The sequence below is a fragment of the Corapipo altera genome, unplaced genomic scaffold (genome assembly GCF_003945725.1).
Source record: "Corapipo altera isolate COAL_440 unplaced genomic scaffold, ASM394572v1 327, whole genome shotgun sequence".
NCBI classification, from domain to species: domain Eukaryota; kingdom Metazoa; phylum Chordata; class Aves; order Passeriformes; family Pipridae; genus Corapipo; species Corapipo altera.
In genome coordinates this window covers 1,004,728-1,029,597 of record NW_020885004.1, presented here as the reverse complement: position 1 = coordinate 1,029,597, position 24,870 = coordinate 1,004,728, and the positions used below count along the sequence as shown (strand labels likewise).

The window sequence follows — 24,870 nt, the reverse complement described above, 5'->3', positions numbered from 1 at the left end:
AAGAGCAGGAGACAGCAAGGTTCTGGGTAATGAAATCCAAGAATGCCTTTGTCAATTAATTATGGAGAAAGCTGAACCACACAAGCCCCATCTCACCCCCTCCATCATTTTTGCTGCTCAATATAACTTTAATTAATCTTTCCTTTGGCAATTTGAAGGAAGGGTGAGCACGATGCAAACACCCACTGAGTATTAAATTGATTTCCTGTTTTATAGTCCTCTTTCCCTCCCTATTGGCCCAGCTGTGATTTGTGCCCCTTCCCTTGGAGGCATTTTTTCCACGCTAATATAATCCAAAGCCCCAAGCAACAATCGCATCCAGAAAGTAACACTTTGCACAGTCCATTGCTTCAGCCCAGTCTCTGCCAGCACAGAGCAGATTCTCTCTTGCTCCCTTTTCTCCCCCCACCATGAAAATTCAAAGCAACCACTTAGTTTCCCTACTTTTATCATTTTTGCTTAAAAAACTGAAAATGTTTTTGTCCTAAATAACTAAGCAATCACTTTTCTATAGTTTCCTGCCTGCCATTTGTAGTAGTGCTTCTCAATTACCAAAACATTAATGTAAAGCCTATTCCACTGGCAAACACCACCTCCAAGCTGAGATACCAGGCTGGTTTGGTACTCCAGGTACCTGGACCTAAAACCAGAAGGTAGGAATACGAAGATCAGTTGAGGTCCCAAATAACTTCACCTACTCTCAACAAGAGACAGCACCCCACCTTGGGCTTGTGGGGCTGGAAGCAGGATCTTTAGCAGGAAGCACACCCCCAGTGCACAGGCCAAGACTGGGGTAGGCGGGAAAATAAGGGAAACTAGCTGTGCAGGAATGGAACAAGCTCTTTTCAAAGGACCTTCCCCTTTGCTTTGTGGGGAAGCCAGGTCCTGATTTTCAGCAGTCAACCATTTAAGGGTGAGGGTGGTTAGGGATTACCTTCTTACCCCATCATCACCTGAAGGACAGGCACAGGAACTGGCTGCCTGCAGTTTCTGTCTCAGGCATTCAGTTTATTGTTCAACACTACTGATTTTGATACCATGAATTAGAAGACCTTGACCTAAAATATTGCACACCCTTCAGCGGCTGTCCCATAAGACTTTGTGAGCTTTATGGTCACCAGCTTCAGTCTTCTGAGAGGAGACATCCAGGTCAGACCTTCTCCTCAGGTAATTCCCATACCATGGGACTTGCCCTGGATTTATTCCTCAAAAGTAAGCTGAGAAATATAACCTTAGAGATGACAGAAGAAAATTTAAGACTAAAACCGTTCTAACTCTAACTTCCTGTGGTTCAGTGGCTAAGCCCTGTCCCCCCACTCAGGACATTTCACTGGTCATGCTCACAATGCAAAGTGAACCATTATTACTTATTTAATTGCATCATTTGGGGAGAGATGCTTTTCCTTCAGGTGGCCAGACACACTAGGTTTCAAAACTTCACTGTTCTCACCCCAAGCACTGCAGTAGAGGAATGGGTGACCCCAGATAGGCAGGAGATTCACTGCCACCTGCCCACCCACAGAAGAAATTGGCTCATGGCAAAAATGAACAAGAAGCGGAGCCATTAACTGAGCTGCATCCTCAAAAAAGGAAGGCAGCAACCCAGGCCTGCTTGGAGCAAACTTTAAGGCAGGCTGACAACTTAAAACCACATGGTCCTGGATGAAAGGGGGGAGTTCATGATAGATCACATCTATTCAAGGGCCAGACAAGGAAAGCAAACATAAGCTCATTTTACTCATTGTTCTTCTTCCACCAGCACCAGGAGAGGAGTGTTGCAGCCCTGTTGGAAGAGAAAAAAGAAATGGACAGCAGGCAGGAAAAAAATGGGAGCTATTTACGGAGGATAGCTAATTTGAGCTGTTTACAGACTTCCCCTCTGAAAGCTCGGGTATGGGAGGGTGGGCAGAGAGGTGGTTTCAGCCATTAAAAATACAACGTGAGAATCCATTAATTTTCCATAGAAACAATGTCGTCATAGAAGCGAGACAAATCCGATCAGTCATGCAAATGTGCTGATGTTAAATTCTCAGGCCTGGGTGGGGAATTTGGATTGCCAAAAACACAACAATGAAGAGATGAGAATGAGATTAGTAGCCAGAGTGGCTGCAGCACTGACGGCATGGTGGGGGCATGGGATGTAACCAAAGGCACCCCCAGCTTACAGTGGAGTTCATGCCTCAATCCAGGCACAGGTGTCCCAGCAGAACAAATGAAAAAAGCCATCTTTGCATGAGATATCAGGAGCAAGGCAAATGCCACATTCCTGCTCTGCAAACCAGCAAGGACCACAGCTCACTCCAGGGAATGAGGGGTTCAGCAACCCACAGGACTGGGACCCTCATAAGCTGCAAAATCACAGCATCAAGGAAAAGCAAGAGGTGATTGATAGCAGAAGAAACGGGTGAATGCGTCTCATAGCATAACACAGCAAAGCAGTAGGCAATTCCAGATTTGGAGAGAACTGTCCCAGGCAAATGCTGAGCTGTGATGCAGTCTGAAACATGGCATTCGTGTTATGTTAATAAGGGGCAAAATACAAAAATGTATTTTTCCCCTCCCAACAAAAAAAAACCCCAAAACCAAACCAAACCAAACCGACAACCAAAAACAAAACAAAAGGAGACCATCAGATTTTATCTCCTTTCTCCCTCTTCTCTCTAAAAACCAAACTTTACAAACACTCTGCAGAGGGAGATACTACACATGGAAAATTACAGAGGCACCTAGAGCAGGAGAAGTGGAAATCACTCACCCTGCTAGCGAAGCACAGCCCTTCTTTGCAAAGAATCCAACCACCATCTTAGACTGGCCTCACCACAAATATTTAGGAGTTAAAAAAAACCTTGCAAAATGAAGTGCTCCACCCCCTGCAGTACATAAAACATTGCTAGAGTAACACCTGTGACAAGAATGCTTCCAGGTGAGTCTCACTATCAGCAAAGAAACATATGACTGAAACAAACAAACCAAAACAAACAAACAAAAAAAAAGAAGAAAATAAGGAGAGGTCAAAACAAATCCCAAGAGATGTTTCACACAGGTTCATCCATAAGCCAAAGTACCAGTATTTGTCATCAGAAACAGCTGTTTGGTTCACTTTTCAGTTTGAAAATGCACTGGTTTTACATCTGAAGCCTTTGATGCTACAGCGATGGGAATCCCCACCACGCAAGGGCTGTTTGTGCTCACCAGGTAGCTGCTGCTGTCCTCAAGCCTGAGGAGGGCTCGCCCACCAGTGTCTAAGCAAGGGCACTCACATCTGTATATGCACCTCAGGGAAACTCCCCAGATCACCATCTTGCCCAGAAACAGGCATTTACCAAGTAACTTATCTCAGTCACTGAAACCTGCTCTCTACTGTCATGTAATCCAAAGAAGTAGCTTTCTCAGAAGGGACAGTCCTGCAGGATACAGTGATGCCCTAGATGGGTACTTTGCTGGTAGCTCAGCAAAACACAACCCAGAGCACAGGCTGCTGAAAGGACACTTGGTTCTGAGAGACACTTGGTTCCAGAGCCCCTAAAACACCACATGCCCCTCTGGTAATTCCCTATCAGTCTTAAAGTCCTATAAGAAAACCTGAAAAAAGTGATTTCCTTAACATTTATATAGAGTAAACAGGACCTCTTGCTTCCCCTTTTATGGCTCATAAGGCTTGCCAGCAGCCTGTTCAAATACCTCTCTGGATTTGCACTGCTAGACACATGGCAGAGGATCAAGCCAGCCTGCCTGCTCCAGCCAGCACTCTTCAAGTCTGCTTCACAATGGTGAGATTACAAGTCCAGCAGCAGCACACCCCTCCCTGAATACTGCTCTGTGCAGACATCCCTGTGCAGCACACAAAATCACACTGCTGCCCTCATAGGAGAGATTTGTGTTCTGCCACGGTGTGACTTTTGGGGATGGTCCTGTGCAGGGCTAAGCACTGGACTTAATGATCCTTTTGGGTCATTCTGTGATTCCTTCAGGTGGTTCTTTCTGATGTCCGAAAACCTCTTCTTTTCCTGCCAGCCCTATCTGCTCCCAACACTCTGCCTTCACTGCTTCCTCACCCTTTTCTGAATACCACTGCCATAAATGCTCTGTTCTTGACTTTCAGTGTTACACTCCCACATCACCCAAACATCAACGATCACTGCATTCTCAGTGACTCCCATCCTGGTCTATCCCATTGCAGTTGGCATGTATAAAGCCAACGTTCTCAATATTCAAGGCCATTTTTTATTGTCCCAGCCACATACACTACAGTGACCATCTAGCAACACAATCCTCCCAGTGTACAGAGCTCTAAGGCACCAAACTTCAGAGGCTGTCACAGGTCATTATAGAAGCATCAGTTTTGGGTGCAATTTCTCCCCATACAAAATTCCTCTCAAGATTTACACTCAAAAGTCACAGCAGTCACAGTTCTCTTCAACAAGATCTCATTATGCTCTGTTTACTAAGATTTCTCAGAATTGTGCAGAATCGTGCTCTGATCACACCTCAGAGCGTTGAAGTAGGATGTCGATATACCAGCATACGCATGAAAGGCACTAGCAAGAAAGTCGCAGACCTAGTCTTCTTTTGACACAACTCATCCTGCACCAGCAGTGAGCAGCCAGGAAAGCAGTGAGAATTAAGTGTCATTACATCCATTCCTCTTATTTATGTAGTAGGTGCACATGACAAGTTGGTCTTTATCGATACATCCTTTAACAATGCTGGTTGCCTGTTTCGCTTCAAGCACTTAAATACATCTGGGTGAGGACATGCTCCCACTTCCCAAGTGAGCCAGCTGCACCCTCCACTCGCTCAAACATCAACAATAAAAGCCTGCTCAAGAATATGCATCTGTTTCACGTATGGCTCATACAGCTAATTTAAACAGTTTCCATATGTTGCCAAAGGGCTGTGACCAAATGCCGCTTGCAAATAAATGGTGAGATTGTCTGATTCCACAGAGAAAAGTTTCATCTTGGAGCAACAGCTCCTTTGTTCCCAAGTCTGCCTGGGCTTCCCCAACCTCTTCTGCAGTTGGGTGCTGCCGACTGGTCCAAATGCTGCCTCCTCCTGGGATCATGCCACTGCAGCAACACACTTTATGGACCACAATGGACAGACTTTGGAAAAGACCTGCAATGAACACCTTAACACATGGAGATCATAAAATCACAGAATGGTTTGAGTTGGAAGGAACTTTTAAAGGCCATCTAGTTCTACCCCCCTGCAATGAACAGAGATATTTTCAACTAGATCAGGTTGTTCAGAGCTCTGTCCAACCTGACCTTGAATGCTTCCAGGGATGAGGCATCTACCAGCTCCCTCGGCAATCTGTTGCTGTGTTTCATCACCCTTTTATCAGGCTAGGCAGTACAACCACCTCCTGTTCCTTGTTACAGAAAAGTTACTTACTTATACGACAGCCATGCTTTTTGCTCAGCCCTTATCCAGATATTTCCATCGACCACCAGGCTGTAACTGTTGGAACTCTCAAGCATAAATGAAGTTCTGTGGTTCCATATAAGCTATAATTTCATGCTTCCACATTTTGCTGTGCCACCTGAAGTTAAAATCTCACTTTTAAAGTACCCACAGTGGTTTCCTGCTTAGCCCCAGCCTTGCCATATCAGAGCTGGACCACATCCAAATTAATGGTTTGTAGATGGGAGGACTGTAAGGCCTTCACTCCAAGAGGTAGATCTAGTCAGGGAAGCAGACAATAAATATCTCTATTTGGAAATGCAGGGGAGGCTATTAGAAAGATTTAAAAATTCAAAGGGAAAGTACACAGATGCTACTATTTTCCTTGTCAACAGTGGCTTCCCTGCACCCCAGGGAAGTGCAGTGCAGAGTTTGTACCTACTGGAACCAGCCTTGCACAGTAAAAGCCATCTCATCTCTTCAGACAGAGCTTACTGGAGCATGCACCAATAAGGTGTCCCAAAGAGCCATCCAAAGATATGGTCCTCAGCCTGTCCTGAAGAAGTGAAGCAATTTTTTTTTTGGTCACGGAACCCAGGATAGAGCTGGATGTCCCAACTCCCCATCCCATGCTCGACCATTAGACCATCTACTGCTGCCCAGCACCAGGGTGCTGAGGTTCCCTTCCCTCTCTGGAGGTTGAAGGGTTTCTACTCCTTGCCACTTCACAAGACAGGCATACTACAGAAAGGGCAGTAGGACCAAGTGAAAGATGAGAGCATCCAGTTCCACAGTCTTGCACACGGGGCTGTCTCCCCCCGCCCAAGGCAAGGGGATCCACACTCACCAAAGCTATCCTACTCCTACACCTAGTGGCCATCCTGCAGCATCTCCTCCCTCTTTGGGGAAGTTGTCAGGGACCAGAGACACAGTTAACTAAAAATCTCCCTCAAATCTGACATCGGGTGAAGCACATGAAAAATTACTCATGCAATTGATTCACACGGTTTCCATCATTCATAAATTCCTATGCGTAAAGGGGAGACATTGGATTTACACATAACCGACTCAGACAGCTGCAGATTTCCATAGGCACTAAATGTCTGCAGGCAGAAGCCACTCTTCATGTAATCCTGTTAAACAGCTGGAATGAATGGAAATGCTGTGCAATTCAGCATGCTAACAGCAGCCACCTCTGCTTCCTCCACCATTAGTGCAGGGTCCTCCCCAGTTCAGCCTCTTCCCGTGGGTCCAAATTTCAGAAGTTATTTCATGCCCTGAACTCTGCAGGAAGCCTGGAGCACATGCAAGTGTGAGGCTACAGTAATGGAAGGCTGTCCTCAGAAAGCACTTGGAATGTATCAAGGCTCTCCATCACAGTCTTCTTTGCTTTTGGGGATATAACAGGGGAACATATAAGTCTTCTCATGAACAGAAATCAGTACGCTGGAGATTGGGTATAGAAGAAAAATCAACACACTGCCATCTCCAAAGGCAAGATGGTGGAATTCATACAAAATATAATTGCTAGTAGATCCAGGTCCAGACTGGAATCAAATGCTCTTAAGACAGGAGGATGTCAGGTGGAAGCTGTTTGCCATTTAAAGACCCTTCATGGCATTCAGCACTGTATCACATTACAGAATATGTGAAGAGCCAGCAAAAAAATATAGTGTTCAGTAATTTGAAGGAGGCATTGTTAAACCTTCATCTTCCAGGGAAGGCCAGAAAGAGAGACCAGTCTGAGCTCCATTCCCTCAGGCATCCAGCAGAAGATGATATTCAATAAGGCTCATGTTTCATGCATATGTAAATACGGTTTACCTTTCACACCTCCATAAACTGCTGACTCAGTGCTTTCCAGTCACATTTGATTGTCAATACATGAAATCTCCTACAACTTCATGGAAACTGGAGGGTCTCTCAGGGAAGATTAACTACAGACAACTGTCCAGACAAGCAAGCAGGATGAGACAAGCACACGCACAACAGAAATATCATCTCACTGTAGATGGTATGCACCTTGCAGAATTGTTGATTATACTCCCAGAGGCAGCTGGGTTTAGCTCTGCTTCTCTTCTTCCTTTCCAATCACTTGTTCCTATGGTCTCTCCTGTGCTACCACAAGCCTTCACATGACTGGAAAGCAACACAGTAAAAAAATACTTGGTTCTTAGTAAAAACCAGTTTGTTCCCAATCAGATCAGTCCCTCTGTGCTCAGTTCCCATGGCTCACTGATACTGGGAGAAGGAAGTTGGAAGGAAAGACTGCCTTCCTCAGCAGCAGCCCAGCTTTAAGCCAGAATAAAGTGGCCATGACTGCAGCATCAGTGGACATGGCTGGCTCAGAGAGCAGAAGCAGCCCTTCTGAGGCAGTGGATGGACTTCTACTTGAGTATGCCCATCCCTCCCTTTCCAGCTTTGTCCCAAAAACAAAGCATCAGTCAGAGATACTTATCCCAGGCCTTCACAAACATTCACAAAATTACATTATAAATATTAACTTTGTAAATATATAAATATACACCATAAATGCTTCTGCTGGCCATCCCTCTCTGAAACACCTCAGCTGCACCCTGTGCATTAGTCTGGTCTGTGTCAGAGCTCTGCTCCCCACTTTGCAGCAGCAAGTACTTGGCACTTTTGCCAGTGATCCATATGTCAAACACCCAGAAAAGCACAAGGGTAACAAGGAGCTTTTTTCACCCTTGCTCAGTGTGCACCTCCCTGGTTCTGCAAGAGAAGAGAAAAGATCCCTGTCATCATCAGTCCCTGCCACTCTGCTGGATCTACTCCTGAAGCAGTGTCACACAATCATGTAATTATCGACTATCACAACATGTAAGCAGGGTTGGATTGAAAGTATAAAAGTAAACCTCAATTTTGACATTTCTTGGCCATAATAAAAAGTCTTTATACAGGGAATGAAGACAGCTTCTTCCTCTGACAAGCTGTTTATGCTCTCTGGATAGCAAACAGTCTTGTGTCAGGAGCGTGCCTGCCTTTGAAGGGGGAGATTGCAGTTTGAAAAAAGCAGGGAGCAAAAAAAGAGGGGACAGAGCTGCTTTAAGGCAGTTGCCAGGATTTAACAGTGCCAGTAAGGTCTCCCTGTGTTAGCCTTGCTCTGAGACAGTGAAGCCTTTTTTTGGCTCAGGCTCTAAAAACACTTCGCAGCCACCAATGGCAGACCAGTGTCAGAGAAAACTCCAGCCCAAAGAACTGCAAACTAGAAACTAGTTCCTTTTCCACAGCCTTAGGCCAGGCCTTACCGTGAGCAACCCAGGGCATTAGCAGGAGCCAGAGTCACCAGCCCTGCTGGAAAAAAAGGAAGTCATGAAAATAGAAAGTGGCTTGTTCACTGCAGGACACTTGTGTTGGGTTAGAAAGAGGACTCATTGCTCAGGCCTTTGCTCCAGTGGCTGCTGTTTTTCAGTCTCTCGTGCTCCTCCAGAAGATGCCATGGGCAGGGGATTAGCTCAGCAGGGGAGCCTGAGGGAACAATAGCAAACCCCTTTCCCTCCTGCCATTAGCAGAAAGGATGAGCAAAGAGATTTGCCTCTGGCTCACCTGCTCAGAGCCAGCTCTGGATCAGTGGAAAGCAAAATGCAGACATTTTCCAGAAGGGCTGCCCCATTAAAAAGCATTTCCACCTATTCAGCTATCATAACAAGCCAGCAGCAGCAGATCTGCTCCCCCTCCTCTCAGTTATCCCTCTGCAGCCACACTGACACCCATCAAATGCCAGTGCTCTCTTGCACGGTACACACCTTGCACAAGATTAAAAACCACCATAAAGCAGCATGGCCTAACATGGAGGTCTTCAAGCTGTACTCTTCTGATTCCCCTCCAGATTTTGCACAGACCTGCAGTACAGTGGGGAGCAAACCTTCATTGACTCTTCATGCACCTGCAAGAGAGGACAGAGCTCCCTCACCATCAGACACTGATCAGCTGAATATAGTCAAATTCACCGGTAAAAAGGGGTATTACCAGGGTCTAGAAGTCTGAGGATGTTTAGAAAAGTAGTATTTAAGGTAGTCCAGAAAACATAACTCAGTTTCCAACATACACATTCCTCAAACAAAGCAACTAACATGCTGGTTAGGCAGGGTAAGTATGGTTCACAGTGTCCTTTCACATCAAAGGTGTTTCTACTGCAGGACATGGCATAGCTGTCACACAGGAACTGGGTGTCATCAGATGGGGAACCATTATTTTCATGACTGGTAATGGCTTCACATGCTAAGCTTGGTTTTGTCTTCTCACCAGGTCCGACTACACAGGAAAGGTTACAAGTTCTGTGACAGGTGATGGTACAATGGGTCAGAGAGCCAGGGAAAGGGGGAACACATCAACATATTTCTCTGGGCTTGTTGCTAGTACACCTTTTTACATCCACACACTAGATCTTGAAAATCAATCATGACTCATTTGAAACTTCATCTGCTCCACTAGTCCTAAACAGAAGGCAAGCAGCCATTGGGGAAGTTTGAGGAAGAAAACCCAAGGAACTTCACGAATCTGGAACAATAAATAAAACCCAAAACATTCCCCTGAAGAGAAAAACCAATGTGCTACACTAAATACACATGCTTCTGCCATTAGCAGAGAATACTGAGTACAAGGTAGCTGAAGGAGGTGCTCTGCCACTGCATGCTTGCCAGGTGCCATCAGAATGAGGACAGGTTGTGAACTTTCACAAGCTAGGAAGTGCTCCTATCAATTGCTCTTTAAAGCTGCTCTTCCTGAGTCACCCTCATCTCCTAAGAAGAATTCCAAACCAGTTGAAAGCCCGTTATAAGCTCATATGATCTGCTGCAGAGAAGATTTCTACAATTTCTAAGCAATTTCTACAAGGTATGGAGCATGGCTGCCTGCTACTGCACCAAGTCTTTACCCTCCTTTTCCACAGCCAGTGTGATCTCAGAGTTCTTAAAGAAAGATTTTCCTGCAATAGCAAAGGATGAGCATTATCTGCTATTAAAAAGAGCTGAGGTCCTCTGAATCTCCCCAGGACAAAAGACAACATGTGGGAAGCTTTGGTATAAAAAGAAACGAGTGGAAACGGGTAGGCAACAGTAACGAAACCTCTGAGACACCAGATGCACTGACTCACAAATGAATAAGGAAAGAGCAAAGGGATGCTGCAGTTAAGCTCTGGCACTTCTCATCCCAGTAGGTTACAGATGCCAAAAGCTTACGCAGGTTCAAAAAGCAAGCAGACGGAAGACAAAGCTATCCAAGATCACTAAAGACAATGAGCCATCTCTGGACTGGGGACTGTGGAGTTTACTGCAGTCAGTGAGACTTTTTGGATGTACCACTCCGTTTTACCCTGCTTTTCTACATCTCCTTAGGCATTTACTGCTACCCAATGGATATAAGTTATTGAGTTTGTTTCGAGGCAGATCAGTCATTCTTAAGTATTAACAGTACATTTCTAAGGGATCATTTTAGCTTTAGCAAAGCTCCAGATACGAAAGAATAGATTCATAAAAGGCCTTTAGCAAGTATTTTCTGAGTGCTTATCCTTACCTTTTGGCTCCCAACTAATGTTAAAATTCTGGTCTGAACTGCCTTTGGCGGAAAAGGATAATTTTTATAGAGGGACTTAAATAAAATGCAGGATGTAACCAACTCTCTGGGATGATACCTTTCTTAGAGAGAAGTCACAGTAAAACATGTACTATGTTGAATACTGAATGACAGGGTAAGTTTTACAAGCAGGGAATAATAATGTGGTTACCATCTGGGAAACTACTGAAAATGCAGAGGCACAGACCAGTCCTCATCGTTGGAAAACTCAAATTCCCCCCACTTACAGTTTTATTTTGGCCAAGCTCAGAGAGGGACCTGTCAACTGCAGAGCACCACGAATGGTTTCAAAAGTGGAAAGGTGTTCAGAAGACCTCGGCTTGAGGGTCCAACTTCCAAGCAGCAAGAGGGGGAGAGAGAAAATGCATGGCTGAAATCAGCCCAGACACATTCAGCTTGGCCAAAGCCTCCAGCAGTGGGATTTACCCGGAGCTTAAAGCAGTTCTCTGCGACCCCTTTGTCACAGGAGTGTAGGTACAAACAAACAGTAGCTGGGACAAAGGGAGGCAACACACATTTTATTAGTAAAAAGTTAATCAGCTTAAAGTGTGCAACTAAATAAGCAAAGCTTACATTAAAGTGACCCACCAAGAAAAGATACCATGGAAATAAAGTTATAGGAAATACAATATAGTCTCTATGTTCTTTTGTAATCCAGAACGATAAATATTCATGATTCTGGGTTAATGGGGTACACAGCTCTCAGCCACCACAATAGTTTTTTGTTTATTCTCAAGACCATGAACTTTGGAACCATGAACCTGAATTTCAGGACTCTGTATTCATGCATGTTAGCAAAATCTGGGCAAGGCGGGGGATGGAGACAACGCCAGGACTGGCTTGTGACAGTGTAACGGAGTTTGCTGCAGTTTTTGATAATGAGTAACAAGAGCTCCAGGATGCACAGAACTTGTAGTGTATTCATCATCCTCTCTGCCTCAACACCAGCAAAATGAGGGGAGGAGAGGCACCACCTGCAACATAACCCCATCCTTCACCACCAACCCTTTCAGGACATGGCTCATTCCAGGGTTTCTCTCTCCAGAGGACAATGGCATCCTCATGCCAGCCCTAAAGGAAGCAGCAGCTGACAGCATCACACAGCAGCACCAGGGAGCAGAGGCGAGGTACTTCCCTTGTAAAAAGTGGAAGACCTGCATGCCTCTGAACACAATCACATTAACTGGAAGGACACTTCGGCATTCTGAAAACAGTCCTGCAGGGAGAGGTTGCTAAGATCCAGCCCTGCATTCACACCAGACAGCAAATGCCGTTCCAAAGCATACTTTTAAGAGTCCCGAGCCCCCTAGCCAGCCCTGCATCCAGTTGCTCCTTTGATGGTGCCACCTTCTGGTGGCACATCACCAGCCTTCCCAGTTCTGCTATGAGACCTTCCAACATCTCTACTCCAACTTGCATTAATATGTACAGATTTCCCTTCCCCCGTTCAAGATACGTCAGGAATCTCTGGGGTTAATGAAGGACATGAGGAAACTTTACAAAAAAAAAAAACAAACAACAAAACCAAAACCACAACAAACAAACAAAAAACCAAACACCCAAACAAAACGAACAAAATGAAACCCACAAAAAACCCACCACAACCACCACAAATAAACTCAAAGTTCAAAGCCTTGAAAGCAATAAGAGGAAAACAACTTGAAATGCTTGATCAAATGCATTTTAAGCTTGCATTTGAGCTTGTTGTGTTTTTTTTCCTCACATTTGCTCACAACTAAAAGCAAAGACTATGAACCAGTAAGGTCTTCAGGATTTTTCTAGTGTATCCAACTCACCAAAGTATCCACTTTCTTTTCCTATAAAACCTTCCCTCTTCTTCCACATAATGTAGTGAACCATCAAAGCAAGCCTTCAAACAGCCTGGCACCAAAGAGCCTGTCTTGCCGAGAGCTGGGAGTACAGCTCTCCACTCTGCACCACTGTGGATCAGTCTGCTTGGTCTGCAAACAGAGCTCATACCCCTTCACAGACCCCTTGGGGTTTAATTGCCTGTTTTATGGAAAGTGCAGCCTAGGATTTGTAAATAAATTGGATCTGCTCTTCATGCATCTTCCTTTAGAATAGTCTAGATGACAACCCTTGCCACAACCACCTCTGTTTCTCCTTTGGGCAGAGCTCATCATTCTGATCAGCTGAACCTGATCAGCACTAGGACAGGCAGTGCAAAGGCCAGCTATTGCTTCAGAATACACCTTCTTATAACAATACAAAAGTCTGAGAGAAACAACAATGCTCCCTTAGATTTTAAGCCTTTGATGATTCAATTTCAATAGTTCAACACAGGACTAGCATAGAACATACATACAGAAGAGGGATTTAGTAAAAACCATGCAAGTTGAGAAAATAATACAAAAGGTGAAAGTGTACTTTGGGAGAAAAACTATTTCTCCAACTACTGAAATATCTGCCTTGAATCATAGAAAGGTTCTCTCTAATAATCAAATACATTAGTAAACAGCAACAACCTTCTCAAAAATAAGATATCTTGCTGGGACTGCATGTATTTAGCATTTAGGTTTCTAATATTTTATCTTTGCATGGCTGCATTAGCACAGAGATGGCTGTCCAGTGGGAGAAACACACAAATGTGCACAGTAGGAGGGGAACTGGTTGGGAAGCAAACACTTTCCCCATTCCCTGTGAGAATTTTGCACTGAATGCTGAAACAGGGGCCACCCCCACGCTCTCCCACTCAGCTCCAAGGACATGCCTCTTCCCCCTCACACTTGCTGTAATGTACCTCCATGACAACAAGCCAGTGGAACAACCCAAACCTGGCAGGTCCTTCTATTTCACCGCAAAAGCAGAAGGATCCAGCCACTGCCACAACCCAGGAGGACAGAAAGAGCAGGCACACATGATGGTTTGAGGCTCTCCATTTCTTGCATGCTTGCAAACCCCATGGCAAATAACGTCACACCTCTGCCAGGAGATAAGGGATTGTACAATGGGCAAAGAGAGCAAAAGACAGAACATGCTCTTTTCAGCATCAAAACAAAAGAGAGCAGCTAGGAGTTTTTACTCCTCATGTCAACATCCTATTACCAACCAGCAGTTTGCCTTGACAACAAAGCTTTCCAAGAAAGGGCAGAGACTTGGGCACTTGAGCAATGGCATTAGGAGACTAGCTCTTTGCCCAGGAAACAGCAAAAAAAAAAAAGAAAAAGACCAAAAAGAAGACCAAAAAACCAACCAGAATATCACATATCACCTTCCTACTGAAGCATGACAAAGAGGAGAATATATGGCAGAAGAGGCCAACAAGGGGAAAAACAGAAATCAATAGGATCTAACAGAGCGTGACGGAAAATCACTTCCCCCATAAAAAGAGGTTACTTACCAGGTTAATGAATCTTTTCTGTTCTGTACTTAGACACCCAGGAAATGGAAGGGGTCACAGGAGCAGTGTGGGTGGGAATGCAATCCCTAGAACATGCTTTCAAGAACAATCAAAGGTTAGAGATTAAATCCAGGCAGCGGTCAACTGCACAACACATCAGCAGCTTGATACAGGGGCCAGCTGCAGCTCAGAGCCTCACTGAGCAAAACACACTTCAACATCAACAGCACAGCAAATAACAGGCTTCTCTTCCAGGGCAAAATCAGACCAGCAGGCCACCCCTGCCCCCTTAAAGGGTCAGCCCCAAGAGCCAGAGCATCTCTACTTGCCCAGGTCAGCAGTACCAGTACAGATGAAACAAAATAGTCTGTGTGTCTCTGATGTGAGTAACTGCAACAGAAACACAAAAAACAGACTGCACCAGAAATCACAATGTGCAAATAACTCAGAAAGCTCTGGGCTCAGTGGCGAAAACTTCTCAAAACTCACTCGTATAAAGAGCTGTGCCTTAACTTTGTTGGGAACACACAGGCAGACAAACGAACAAAGAAGCATCTGGCAGGGTACAAGCTCTGGTGATCACAGAAGGCTGAACTAGACCTCTGGAGCATCCAACACATCCAAAGCCAGATGCATACAACTTTGAACTGCAGTTTCTTCTGACTGGAGCCCTACTGACAGGCCCCATAAAGGAAGCACAGACTCTTGGTGCTTTATCACTCCCCTGCCCGCTTCTAGTTTGAGCTGACAATAAGCAACCCAAGGAATAGATCTACTTAGGTCCAAGGTAGTCAGTGAAGAAAATACAGGTGCAAGACTTCCATCCTTTTTTCAAGGTCACTGACCTTGTAGGTCACTATATTAAGTTCCCCCACTACCTGCAAGAATCATTTACCAATAGATGTTTCTCAGTCCAGTTTACCAATGGATGTTTCTCAGTCTGGGGCCTCTTAACTCCAGTGCAGTTCAAACACCTCTGCCATACAGCTGTACAAGCTTCTCTTGCAGCAGTCGCCTTGTTTGCTACCCAATTTCTGTGACAAAGTCGTGGATAATACAGCCAGAAATCCCCTTTGTTATTCATATTTGATGTAGTCTTAGGGTAGACTCGTTGCATAGGGTAGCGGTTTGAGTCAGAGTTCCATGTCACATCATTTGCCCAAGGAACTATATCACAAGCTCCAAAGCAGACCTAATGCTGGCATTTCTGTAAGAGCGTGTTTTGAATTTGCAAGTCTAGTGAGTTTAAGGATTTTTATATCTGAGGAATTTCAAAGCAAAAACAATGCCTTACTGAACCAATACCTTCATCACACAGCATCCTGCCAACACACACAGCAGTGTGGACAGACCTCCAGTTCCACAGCAAATGTCTGCCTCTGGAGCAGGGACAAGCCCTTCTGCCAGGTACAGCCACTGTAAGTGGGAAGCAGGGTACAGTTTGTAATTACATCTCTCTCCTTCAAAGTCAGCTGTCTGAAATTCTCACCTGACATTCAGCATGCAAAATGCCAAAAAAACCCAGCCAATTTTGCCAAAGTTCTGAGCAACTGAAAGCACCGCTGATTAGGCAATGCTATTTGCAGGCAATGCTATTTAAGTTCAGAGTCACGCTGATGAAGAGTGTGAGACTGGGAACACCCACAGCTATGACAGGAAAAGTGGAGAAAGGTAGTTCTCAGCACCCAGTACTGTATCAACCAGCTTCTTCTAATAAAGAGACTGAGGGACTCAACTGTACTCCAACACCAGCTTTCAACATGAAGAGAGAAACCACTCAGCAGACTTGAACTTCTGTCTTTTAACACTGTGGTACGGTTTGATCAGTGAACAGCTTTGGGGTTTGTGGATGGAGAAGTTACACAGATGCTTTTTGCTTGAGTGCTGACATTTACATGAACACAAAATGACTTGAGAGGATGCGAATTTCCATTTGGATCTAAAGCTGACCTGATTCATGGACCAGCAGCAGCTGTGGGTCTCTGACAATTTGTACCACTCAAACCAGAGGCTTGAGAAACCAAGATTTACCAATGCCTTGGATTTCTTGTGGTCTTCCTTCTCATCATGAAGTTAGAGATTTCTCTCCACTGCAAGCCAGGCTGACACAAACCGGCCCAGAAAGAACAACCAATCATTGAAAGTTCTTTAGTCAAGGGCTTCCTTGCACATTTAAGCAGTTTCTATTGGCAGGGAACCTTCCTGTTCAGGAAGTGCTAGAGTGGGTCTGACCATCAAAGTACAGGTGCCCTTGGAGATCAGCATTTCTGGAAGCTCGGCTACAACAAAGAAGAAAAAAAAAAAAACAAAACCAAACCCAGAAAACCTAATAGCTGAATCAAAACAACAGCCACTTTCTGCTTAATCATCTGTCTCTTCTCAGTATTGAAAACACATTTCAGCACTGGTTGAAAGCAGTTTTGTTGCAGATTAATAGCTGCAATAGTCATGATGCAGGAAAAACAGGTCATTCAGTGCCAGAGGTACCTCTTTCCTTCCAAGGTTGACCATCTCCAAAACACCATACTGCCCTGTCAGGTCAGTGTCCCCCCAGTCCCAGCATCACCTCCTCAACACAGGCAGCTCTGGACTCTGAGTCACATAAGCCAGCCCTACCATTCCCCTCCTGTTCCTCAAAGGGAAGGGGAGGTGGGCACAGCAGCCCATCTATTACAGCAAACAGTGTGTTGCACAGAACTGGCTGATAAAGCACAGTAGGTAGATTCATAACAGGGCTGCTGTTGAGTGAGCAAGGACAGAAGAACCTACTGACCTCTGGGAGTTACTGCTGGGGTAGGAGAGGAGATGGAGCACTCCACAGCCTGAGGAGAAAGCACTGCAGAACACCTGAGGCAGAAAGCAGAGGAGGATCTGAGCAATCCTCCAGGCAGGGTCTGGGAGAGGGCTCCAGCAAAAGGGAGATGGGGGAACATCTGAAATGGATTGGTAGGAAACACAGAGGGAAGCAGGCAAAGAGCACAAAGGTCTCTGCAGCAAAGGCCACGGGGAAAAAAAAGAAGGAAAATAAAGTATTAGAGAAAGCAGGCTAAAATGTATGAGTGTATGAGGCACATGGCACTGGCAATTTCCCAAGAACTGATGTGTGAGCCCGAACAGGTTGCGATGGTTATCTATAGTCACACAGCTCTTCCCCAGTCTGGGGCAGCAGCCACTCACCTGGGAGACACCCACGGGCACAGTTTTAGCAGGAGGAAAGAGGTGGCTTACCAGTAAAATGCACCTACTTCTTGTGTTAGTCATCCAGCAAGGCATAGGCACACTACACAGGAGGTTAGGGCAGGAAGAGAACAAAAGCTCCAAGCACAACTGCAAAGGTATAATGTAATTACACAAGTAGAAAGTGCCTCCAACCAAAATCCTCGGCTTTGTGGACATTTGAGTCCTGGAAAACTTACAGCACAGTTTCTAAGTGACTTTATCTGAGACTCTGTGACTTACTAATCTTATGCCACAGAACAGCTGAAGAATAAGCCACATAAGCCACCTTCATTGATCCGACCTGTGCAGGCTATGGTCAAGGGCAGACACCTGTGAACTGCACCCAGACTACAAAGTTCAATAAAAGCTCTGGAGAAGTATCCATGACAACTCCAAGAACCTCGTCCCCATCCTACCAGTCTTTTTTAAGGAAACTAAACAAAACAGTAAAAGTCCCCTGTCCTAAATTTGCCCGTCCCTTGTTCTGTCCACTGTTAAATCCCAAAGTGAGGTATAACACTGAGGATTACATCAAGCAGATCCAACACATCCCAAAAAGTGTCAAAAATCGACCATGATTTAGTCAGATCCCAAGAAGACATATAAATACCGGAAGGACTTTAGACTCAGATCTCAAGTCCCAGTGATTATAAGGTTTTGCTCTCAAATTCCCCAGGCCAGTGGCTTCTCTACTTGGGAATCTCAGGTGCAATAAAAGGGCCGGTGGCTATCATTTCTTTAAGCCACAGCCATTAGCTTATGCTTGGCTAGAATTATAGTAAAAGTCACCTTAAACCTTCCCTTAGAGGAGGAGCTTCTGCTGCAGCACTACCTCATTGCAAAACACCTCCCCAGTGGCAAACAGCTGCATCATTGAAGTGTGACTCCAGTAGTTTTCACCCACCTGTTTTCTGTTCCACAACTGCTGTCACCTCCCCAAAGCAGGTAAATTAAAGACTGAACAGTCTGGTCTCTCCTTCTTTCCCAGACCACCCAAAAAGGCTCAGTCAACTTCCTCCTTGAGTATTTAACCCTTCCTGCAATGTACTAGGAAAAAAATGTAAGGAGAATGATTGCCAGTGAGACCTTTCTCCTCCCTCTATAAAAGTTTGCATCAGCTCAGTAAACAAGGAATCCATAGACTGAGTCATGTCCCAGACTCTTCTTTCAAAGCACTCCTGTAAGCATTGGTAGCAAAGAGAGAAAACTTTCTTTTCTGGAAGGCCACATGCCTTCTAATGTCAGGAGACCAGGATTCAGCTCTCAGCACTGTCACCACCAGAGTGACTGCCCTTGGGTAAGTCTATAGCTCCCACCACCATCATCTACAACCCAGATCCCACACCAGAGGCATTTGTATCTTAACCACAGCTGCACTCCTGCTTCCCATGTCAGCCCAGAGGCTTCAAAGCTTTATAGAAAATCTGTAAGATGCAAATGAGATTTCGCCACAGGCTTCTATGATTCCTAAGCAAAGGGCAGGTTGGCACATGCTCTGCCAGTGCTCCCAACATTGCTAAACCAAACAGGACCATTTGAGAGATTGCAGGAAGGCCCTTGTCAAGAGGTGAGTGGGCTGGATCCATAGCACAGCCTGCAAAGAGCTTTCAAGTTGCCCTGTTAACATTATGGATTTGTGCTTCCAACAGGGAAAGTAGCATCTGCATCCCACTCAAAACCCAAGCAATATTCAAATTACCCCGACTTTACAGATCCTCTCTCCTCTTTCTCATTGGATTACCCCCTCAAGGCTTTCAGTTCCTAATAGCAAATTCCTCAGCTGCCCATAGAAATGTCTGCACCACAGCCCCAATGAAAATGTGCTATCTCCAGAACAAAAGCCACTGTGCCTGTGCAGAGGAAGAGCTGCAAGGAAAAGAACGACAGTGGAGCACAGTTTACGTTTCTCAGGACGGGACTCAGTGTAAGACCTCTAAATGCATGGGGCATTTAGAAGTTGGTGGATCAAATCATCAGGTCAAACAGGAACATGGACGCACAGGAACACCCTGTGACTGGGCAAGCAGTATCCACACTTGAAGGAGCAGTGGCTTGCAGGAAAAGATGTACTATCATTGCCAAACTGCTTCTCTTATAACTTTTCTAGTTATAGTATAAGAAACCAGGAGATACGGGACCACTACTCAGTTGGTGCCCCCTCACACCTCTTGCCTCAGTTCTTCCTCTTTTGAGCTCACATCCTAAGTACTCCACAAAATCCTTAGGGGCTAACTCTCTTTCTAGGTGCTATCTTCCTGCCAGAGTCCTGCTCTGTTTTGTAGCCTCCCCAGGTCAGGCTCTGCCCACTCAGGGCACTGCAAGCAAAAGCCATCAAGAGATCAAAGTCTCACGGAAAGAAGCTGAGCTTGCTTGCAAGGCCCATTTGTACCTATATGCAACTCCTCCGTGGTCTGGCTTTCCTCAGCAACACAAACCCTCCTGAAGGGCTCTTGAGACATGCACAAGCAGCAGGAGCCCAAGACCCTTTTGGCCTGTGCCTCAGGAGCATATGGCTGGGCAGGCAGCTCTGCCAGTCTCCTAACACAAAGACATGCACAGAGAAACACTGCATTTGGCCTGGGAGTCAAGACATGTGGGCTGGCCTGTGTCCGGACTCAGTCAGCCTGTAGTCAGGACATGTCACACCAGAATAAACTGCCCAGAGCAGAGAGAAATGGCACTCCAACACAGAACACCCTCAATGGACCCTGGAAGGCGAGATACTGAGGGAAACGTCAGGTCTTGGAAAGCAACACTGCACCTCCAGCTCAAAAAGGTCAGGAGGTACCATGCTAGGAGCCAAAGCACCCAGGAACCAAGATGCTGAGACCAAACTGAAATTTCTTCTCCACCCCTGCTGATTTGGCAAGTAGCAAAGGGCTTCGTGGCAGGTTTGAGCTGGAGGGAAGGGGTCATCGAGCCTGTACACATCCAGAGGACAAGTTATTCAGCGCCCAGCTCTCCTTCCTATTTACACCTCCCACCTCCCCTTGTTGACATAACCTGGACGATATCATCCCCAGAGGTCACTTTGAACCTCAGGGATTCTGCTTTTCACCTCAAATTAAAGTTTGTATAAGCTCACACCAAAATAACTACCAGAACAAATTACAGCCTATTTAATTCCTTTGGTTCCAGTTTGCCTGAGGAGCCCCAGAAGGACATGCTTGTTTTGTTTAGAAGGCATCCATAGTTCCTCTTGCTGTCTGCCTGTCACGCAGCCTCACTCAGACCTGCACACTGGGCAGGGTGTCCTTAATTGGATCCCCTGAGCAGCAGATCCATCCAAAGCACATGTCAGGCTTATGACATTTTTTCATCTATTACAGAGCAGATCTGGGCAGAACCTTTGTACCGTTCCCTTTGAAAAGCTCCAGTGACCTGCTGCAACACTCAGCAAAACCTACCTCAGAGTCAGCACTGCCACCTTCCCTGGCAACTCAACCTGACAGAGCAGCCCCGTCTCAGATGCCCTTTGATCAGCCGTTCAGGAATCTCCCCCTTTCTTTCTGCCCTATAAAAAGGCAGGAAAGCAGCCACATTAGGAAAAGAAAATCGTGGTTGGCTCGAGTTAAGAGCTTGAGCAGCAGTGGAGTGATGTCCCATCAGCTGAGCCCTGGTAACTGGGCATGTGTTGATACCAGTACCTCAGTGGTTGCAGTGATTTAGGTTACTGCCTTGTGCTGTCCCTCCTGCCTTGCTGCAGGAGACTATTACATCCTTTGCTAATGCGACAGAGAGGAGCGTGTGCCAGGCTTTTCACTCCCAGTCTAGCAGATCAACCATCGCCAGTCTGCACTCAACCTCAGGGCATGAGCTGCAGGGGTGAGGAACTGCCAAGCTTTCATGTCATAACCTGCCAGTTCTAAATCCATCACAGCCTCTGGGTCAGAGCCATTAGCCCACAGGAAAAAAAATAAAAATGTAAAGCACTGTAGTTTTAACAGCTTTGGAAATCATGTAAGCATTTTGTCTTCACAACAGGCTAAGAGCCTGCATTCAATCTGCAGCCACAAGACCATGCACAGGAGCCTGTGCCTACAGCAGCAATGGAAACATCACCACAACTCTCACAGTTCCAGCTCTGTTTCCACAGACCATCAAAAACTCTCCCTCACAAAACATACTGGACACCTAAGCTTTCCACAGTAGGTCTGCAACCACTGCCCTCTCTCCACTCATGCTTCTCAACAGATACCGACACTGTCCCACGACTGAAAGAACTCAGGCCCAAGAAAGTTAAGAAGAATTGTCACAGTTATAGCTCATCAGGAACAGAGTGTGACAGACTTCCCAAACAGACATTAGACAACAGCCTTGACAGGCCCTCTTGGAGGGACAACTCCAACAGTGTCTTCACCTTGTCTCACTTGCAGAAACAGATCTCTTCACTTATTAATCCTAGCTGAACTAACCCTTTGAGATGGTGTTCGCAGCACTGAACACCTGCCTAGCTCCACTGATGGTCTAGGACTGGAAGTGGAAAAAGGCTGCGAGTGCAAAGCAGGGTCTAACACAGGTCCACATGGTACAAGTCTTGTTTGGTTTGTCCTGGGGCTAACTTTAAAAACTGGAACCATTCAGTGCACAGAGATAGGTACATGGCATGTAAGGAGTGTCCTGTTCCTTAAGTGCTCTGCACTTTAGGTTGATGCAGCCACATGGAGAGAAACTGGATCAGAGACTCTGGAAGCATAGCCAGTCAGGACAGACTGAAAGAACTGGAGTCTCTTTCTTCCACAGAAAAGAAGACTGAAACTTGAGAAAGCCGGTAACGGTGCTCACCAGTGCTCACCAGTACAAGAGGCTGCAGCAAAGCAGTGACCTCCATGCGCACACAGACTGGGTGAGAAAGGCAGACTCAAACTACAGTGCTGGAGCCTCAGGTCAGACGACAAGGAAGCCAAAGCAATGCTGGGCTAGGCTGCCTGGCAGCCCCCTCCACAGACAGCTGTGTGCCAACACCATCAGAAACACCAGCTTGGTCCTGAGTTCCAGAAAAGGAACCACCCGTGTGACCTCCACAAGTCTTGTTCATTCCTCCCTTTCTATCGGAAAGAAGACATTGGAAAAGCATGAGAAGCAAACACTGAGAAGTCAGAAAATAAAGATAATTTCTGCCATTTATCCTGCCTGAATTAACAGGAATAACACACAAAGTTTTTCTGCCCACCATGAGAGGAGGCGTTGATGTACAACGAAGGGAGGCTGTCATTGGCAGTCCAGGGTCTTCTCTGTGTGCATGCAGAAGCAAGAGGGAGAGTGCTTGGGAGAGGGGGGTACTTCAGGAGAAAAAGAAAAAATAGGGTCCTGCAGCAAAGGCAGGTAAATGGAAGCTTGGGAAAATATTTTTTTTTCCTTTTCTGCCACAGGTTCCCTGTCAGATGTAGGGAAATCAAATAAAGTAAATGTTCTCTATGTAGTCCTTAAAAGAGCATTCCTCATCCTTCACATATTTGACCTGACAGCAACACTCAAGAGTCACAAGTGCAAGTGAGGCACAGTGGAGACGCTGCTATAATTTGGAGGAGAAAGCAAGGAAACATTTTCAGATAGGAAGGCCAAAGCACTGTACCTGTAGCTCTCTAAGTCTAAACCACAGCTGTGCCATTAACAACTAGTTCCACTGGAAAGAGAGAGATCAATTCATTACCATTTAGAAGGAGACACAAATACAGTACAGCCCAAACCATATATCAAATGACAGATGACTTGCTGATCAAGGGAATGTTTTGCACAAAAAATATTCTGTGGAGAGGACTGAGCTGAAATTTGGAAGAAAACCTACCACACTCAGTCCACATACAAGGCCAGTTAAACTTGCTGTACCAGGCAGAGAGGCTCTGATAGACGTTACCTTGACAGAGCTCATCTATGTGAGCAGATACAGCTGCGAGTCCCCCAAAAGCAGGCAGGACAGAGCTGATAACAAGGGAAGCTATCACCAAGGGACACTAAGGAACAGGTAGAAGCAAATTTGGGGGGGCTAAACCCTAACCCAAAAGACCAAGAACACCACACAAAAAGAAACTGCTTTTTTTCAACTCCTACAACACTAAGAAAACAGGACTGTGCACAAAGTTATTTGTAAATGGAACACGACAATCGAGGTATCAGTTGCCAATTTCCCAGCAGAGAAGCAATTCATGAGACCATGACATTCTCTGATAGCTGGAACCAAAAAGAATTACAGTCACAACAAGAGTACCTCCCAGTTTTCCAAAGAGAAAACCTGGGTCCACGTTCCCTTTAAATTAAGGGAATTCAACATTAGGGACAACGGCAGCTCTTGAAGAAATGAAATGGATAAAAAGGGTTGCAACGAGCACAGAACCGAGTGCATTTTTAACAGGGGAACGAAAAACTTCAAGGGGATGGAGGGAGCAGCTGGAGGCTTCCTGAAGAGGATGCGGCAACTCGCAGGCAGCTCTAGAGTACCTGGATCCCCCGGGAGGCCGGGCTATGCCTGAGGCGGGTCTCACCAGCTCCCTGCCGCCGGGGAGCCCCGGAGAGCCCCGCCGCGCTCCCGCCGCTCCAGGGCACGCACCGCAACTTCGGGCCGGACAGAGCTCGGGACAAGTTGGAACAGCTGCCAACAGGCTGCAAAAATGCACAGAAAAAGCCAATGGGGGCGGCGGGGGGGGGGGGGGGGGGGGGGGGGGGGGGGGAGTACGGGGGCAACCCCGAAATGCAAAGCACGGCCGCACATTTCCCTGGCTTTGCAGAGGGGATCTCGCACGGGAGGGAGGGGGACAGGTGGGGGAACGAAGAGATGTGGGAGTCGAGGGCGATTTAAAAAAAAAAAAAAAGCCAGGCACAGCCTCCCAGCCGGGGCTGCAGCCCCCAGGCAACGGGGACAGCGGGGCACAGGCTGGGACAGCGAGAACGCTCCCGCACCGGCGGGCGGGGAGCGGCGGGAGAGCTCGCCGGGCGTCCGCGGGGTTCGGGAGGGCACCGGGATGCCGAGGCGACTCCGGCCGGGACGGGGGGCTCCCGCCGCCGCCAGGTGAGCCTGGGCACAGTCCGGCCGGGCGGCCCCGCGGCACCGAGGAGCGCTCCGCAGGGACACCTGTCCACCACCGCCGTGCTTCCAAACTTTCTCCCGGAGTTGCAGCCAGCCCGCTTCCCTACCGGCTTTGCAAGGATCGCGGTACTCCATCAGCTCTTCTGCCGTCTCCGGCTCCCCCAGCGTTAAGGAGGCTCCCGGTCCGGCTGTCCCCGCGGCAGGTAGGATGAGCAGGGACAGCAGCAGGCGGCGGAGCGGAGCGGCCCCGCGGCCCATGTCGGCG

The 24,870-nt window shown here is 46.5% G+C and overlaps 1 protein-coding gene across 3 annotated transcripts in view; it reads right to left on the bottom strand.

Annotated features, from left to right (window-relative positions):
* Nucleotides 1–24,864, bottom strand: part of TLL2 (tolloid like 2) — an 89,771-nt gene extending 64,907 nt beyond the window's left edge. For 2 of the 3 annotated variants that reach the window (XM_027667264.1, XM_027667265.1), the window contains exon 1: nt 24,713–24,864. In XM_027667264.1, coding sequence (XP_027523065.1) covers nt 24,713–24,863 — 151 coding nt within the window. In that variant the 5' untranslated portion in view covers nt 24,864. Of the gene's footprint in view, nt 1–9,173; nt 9,214–24,712 lie in introns of those variants that run through there. The other variant, XM_027667266.1, reaches the window with a different exon arrangement.
* Nucleotides 24,865–24,870: the final 6 nt, after the last annotated feature.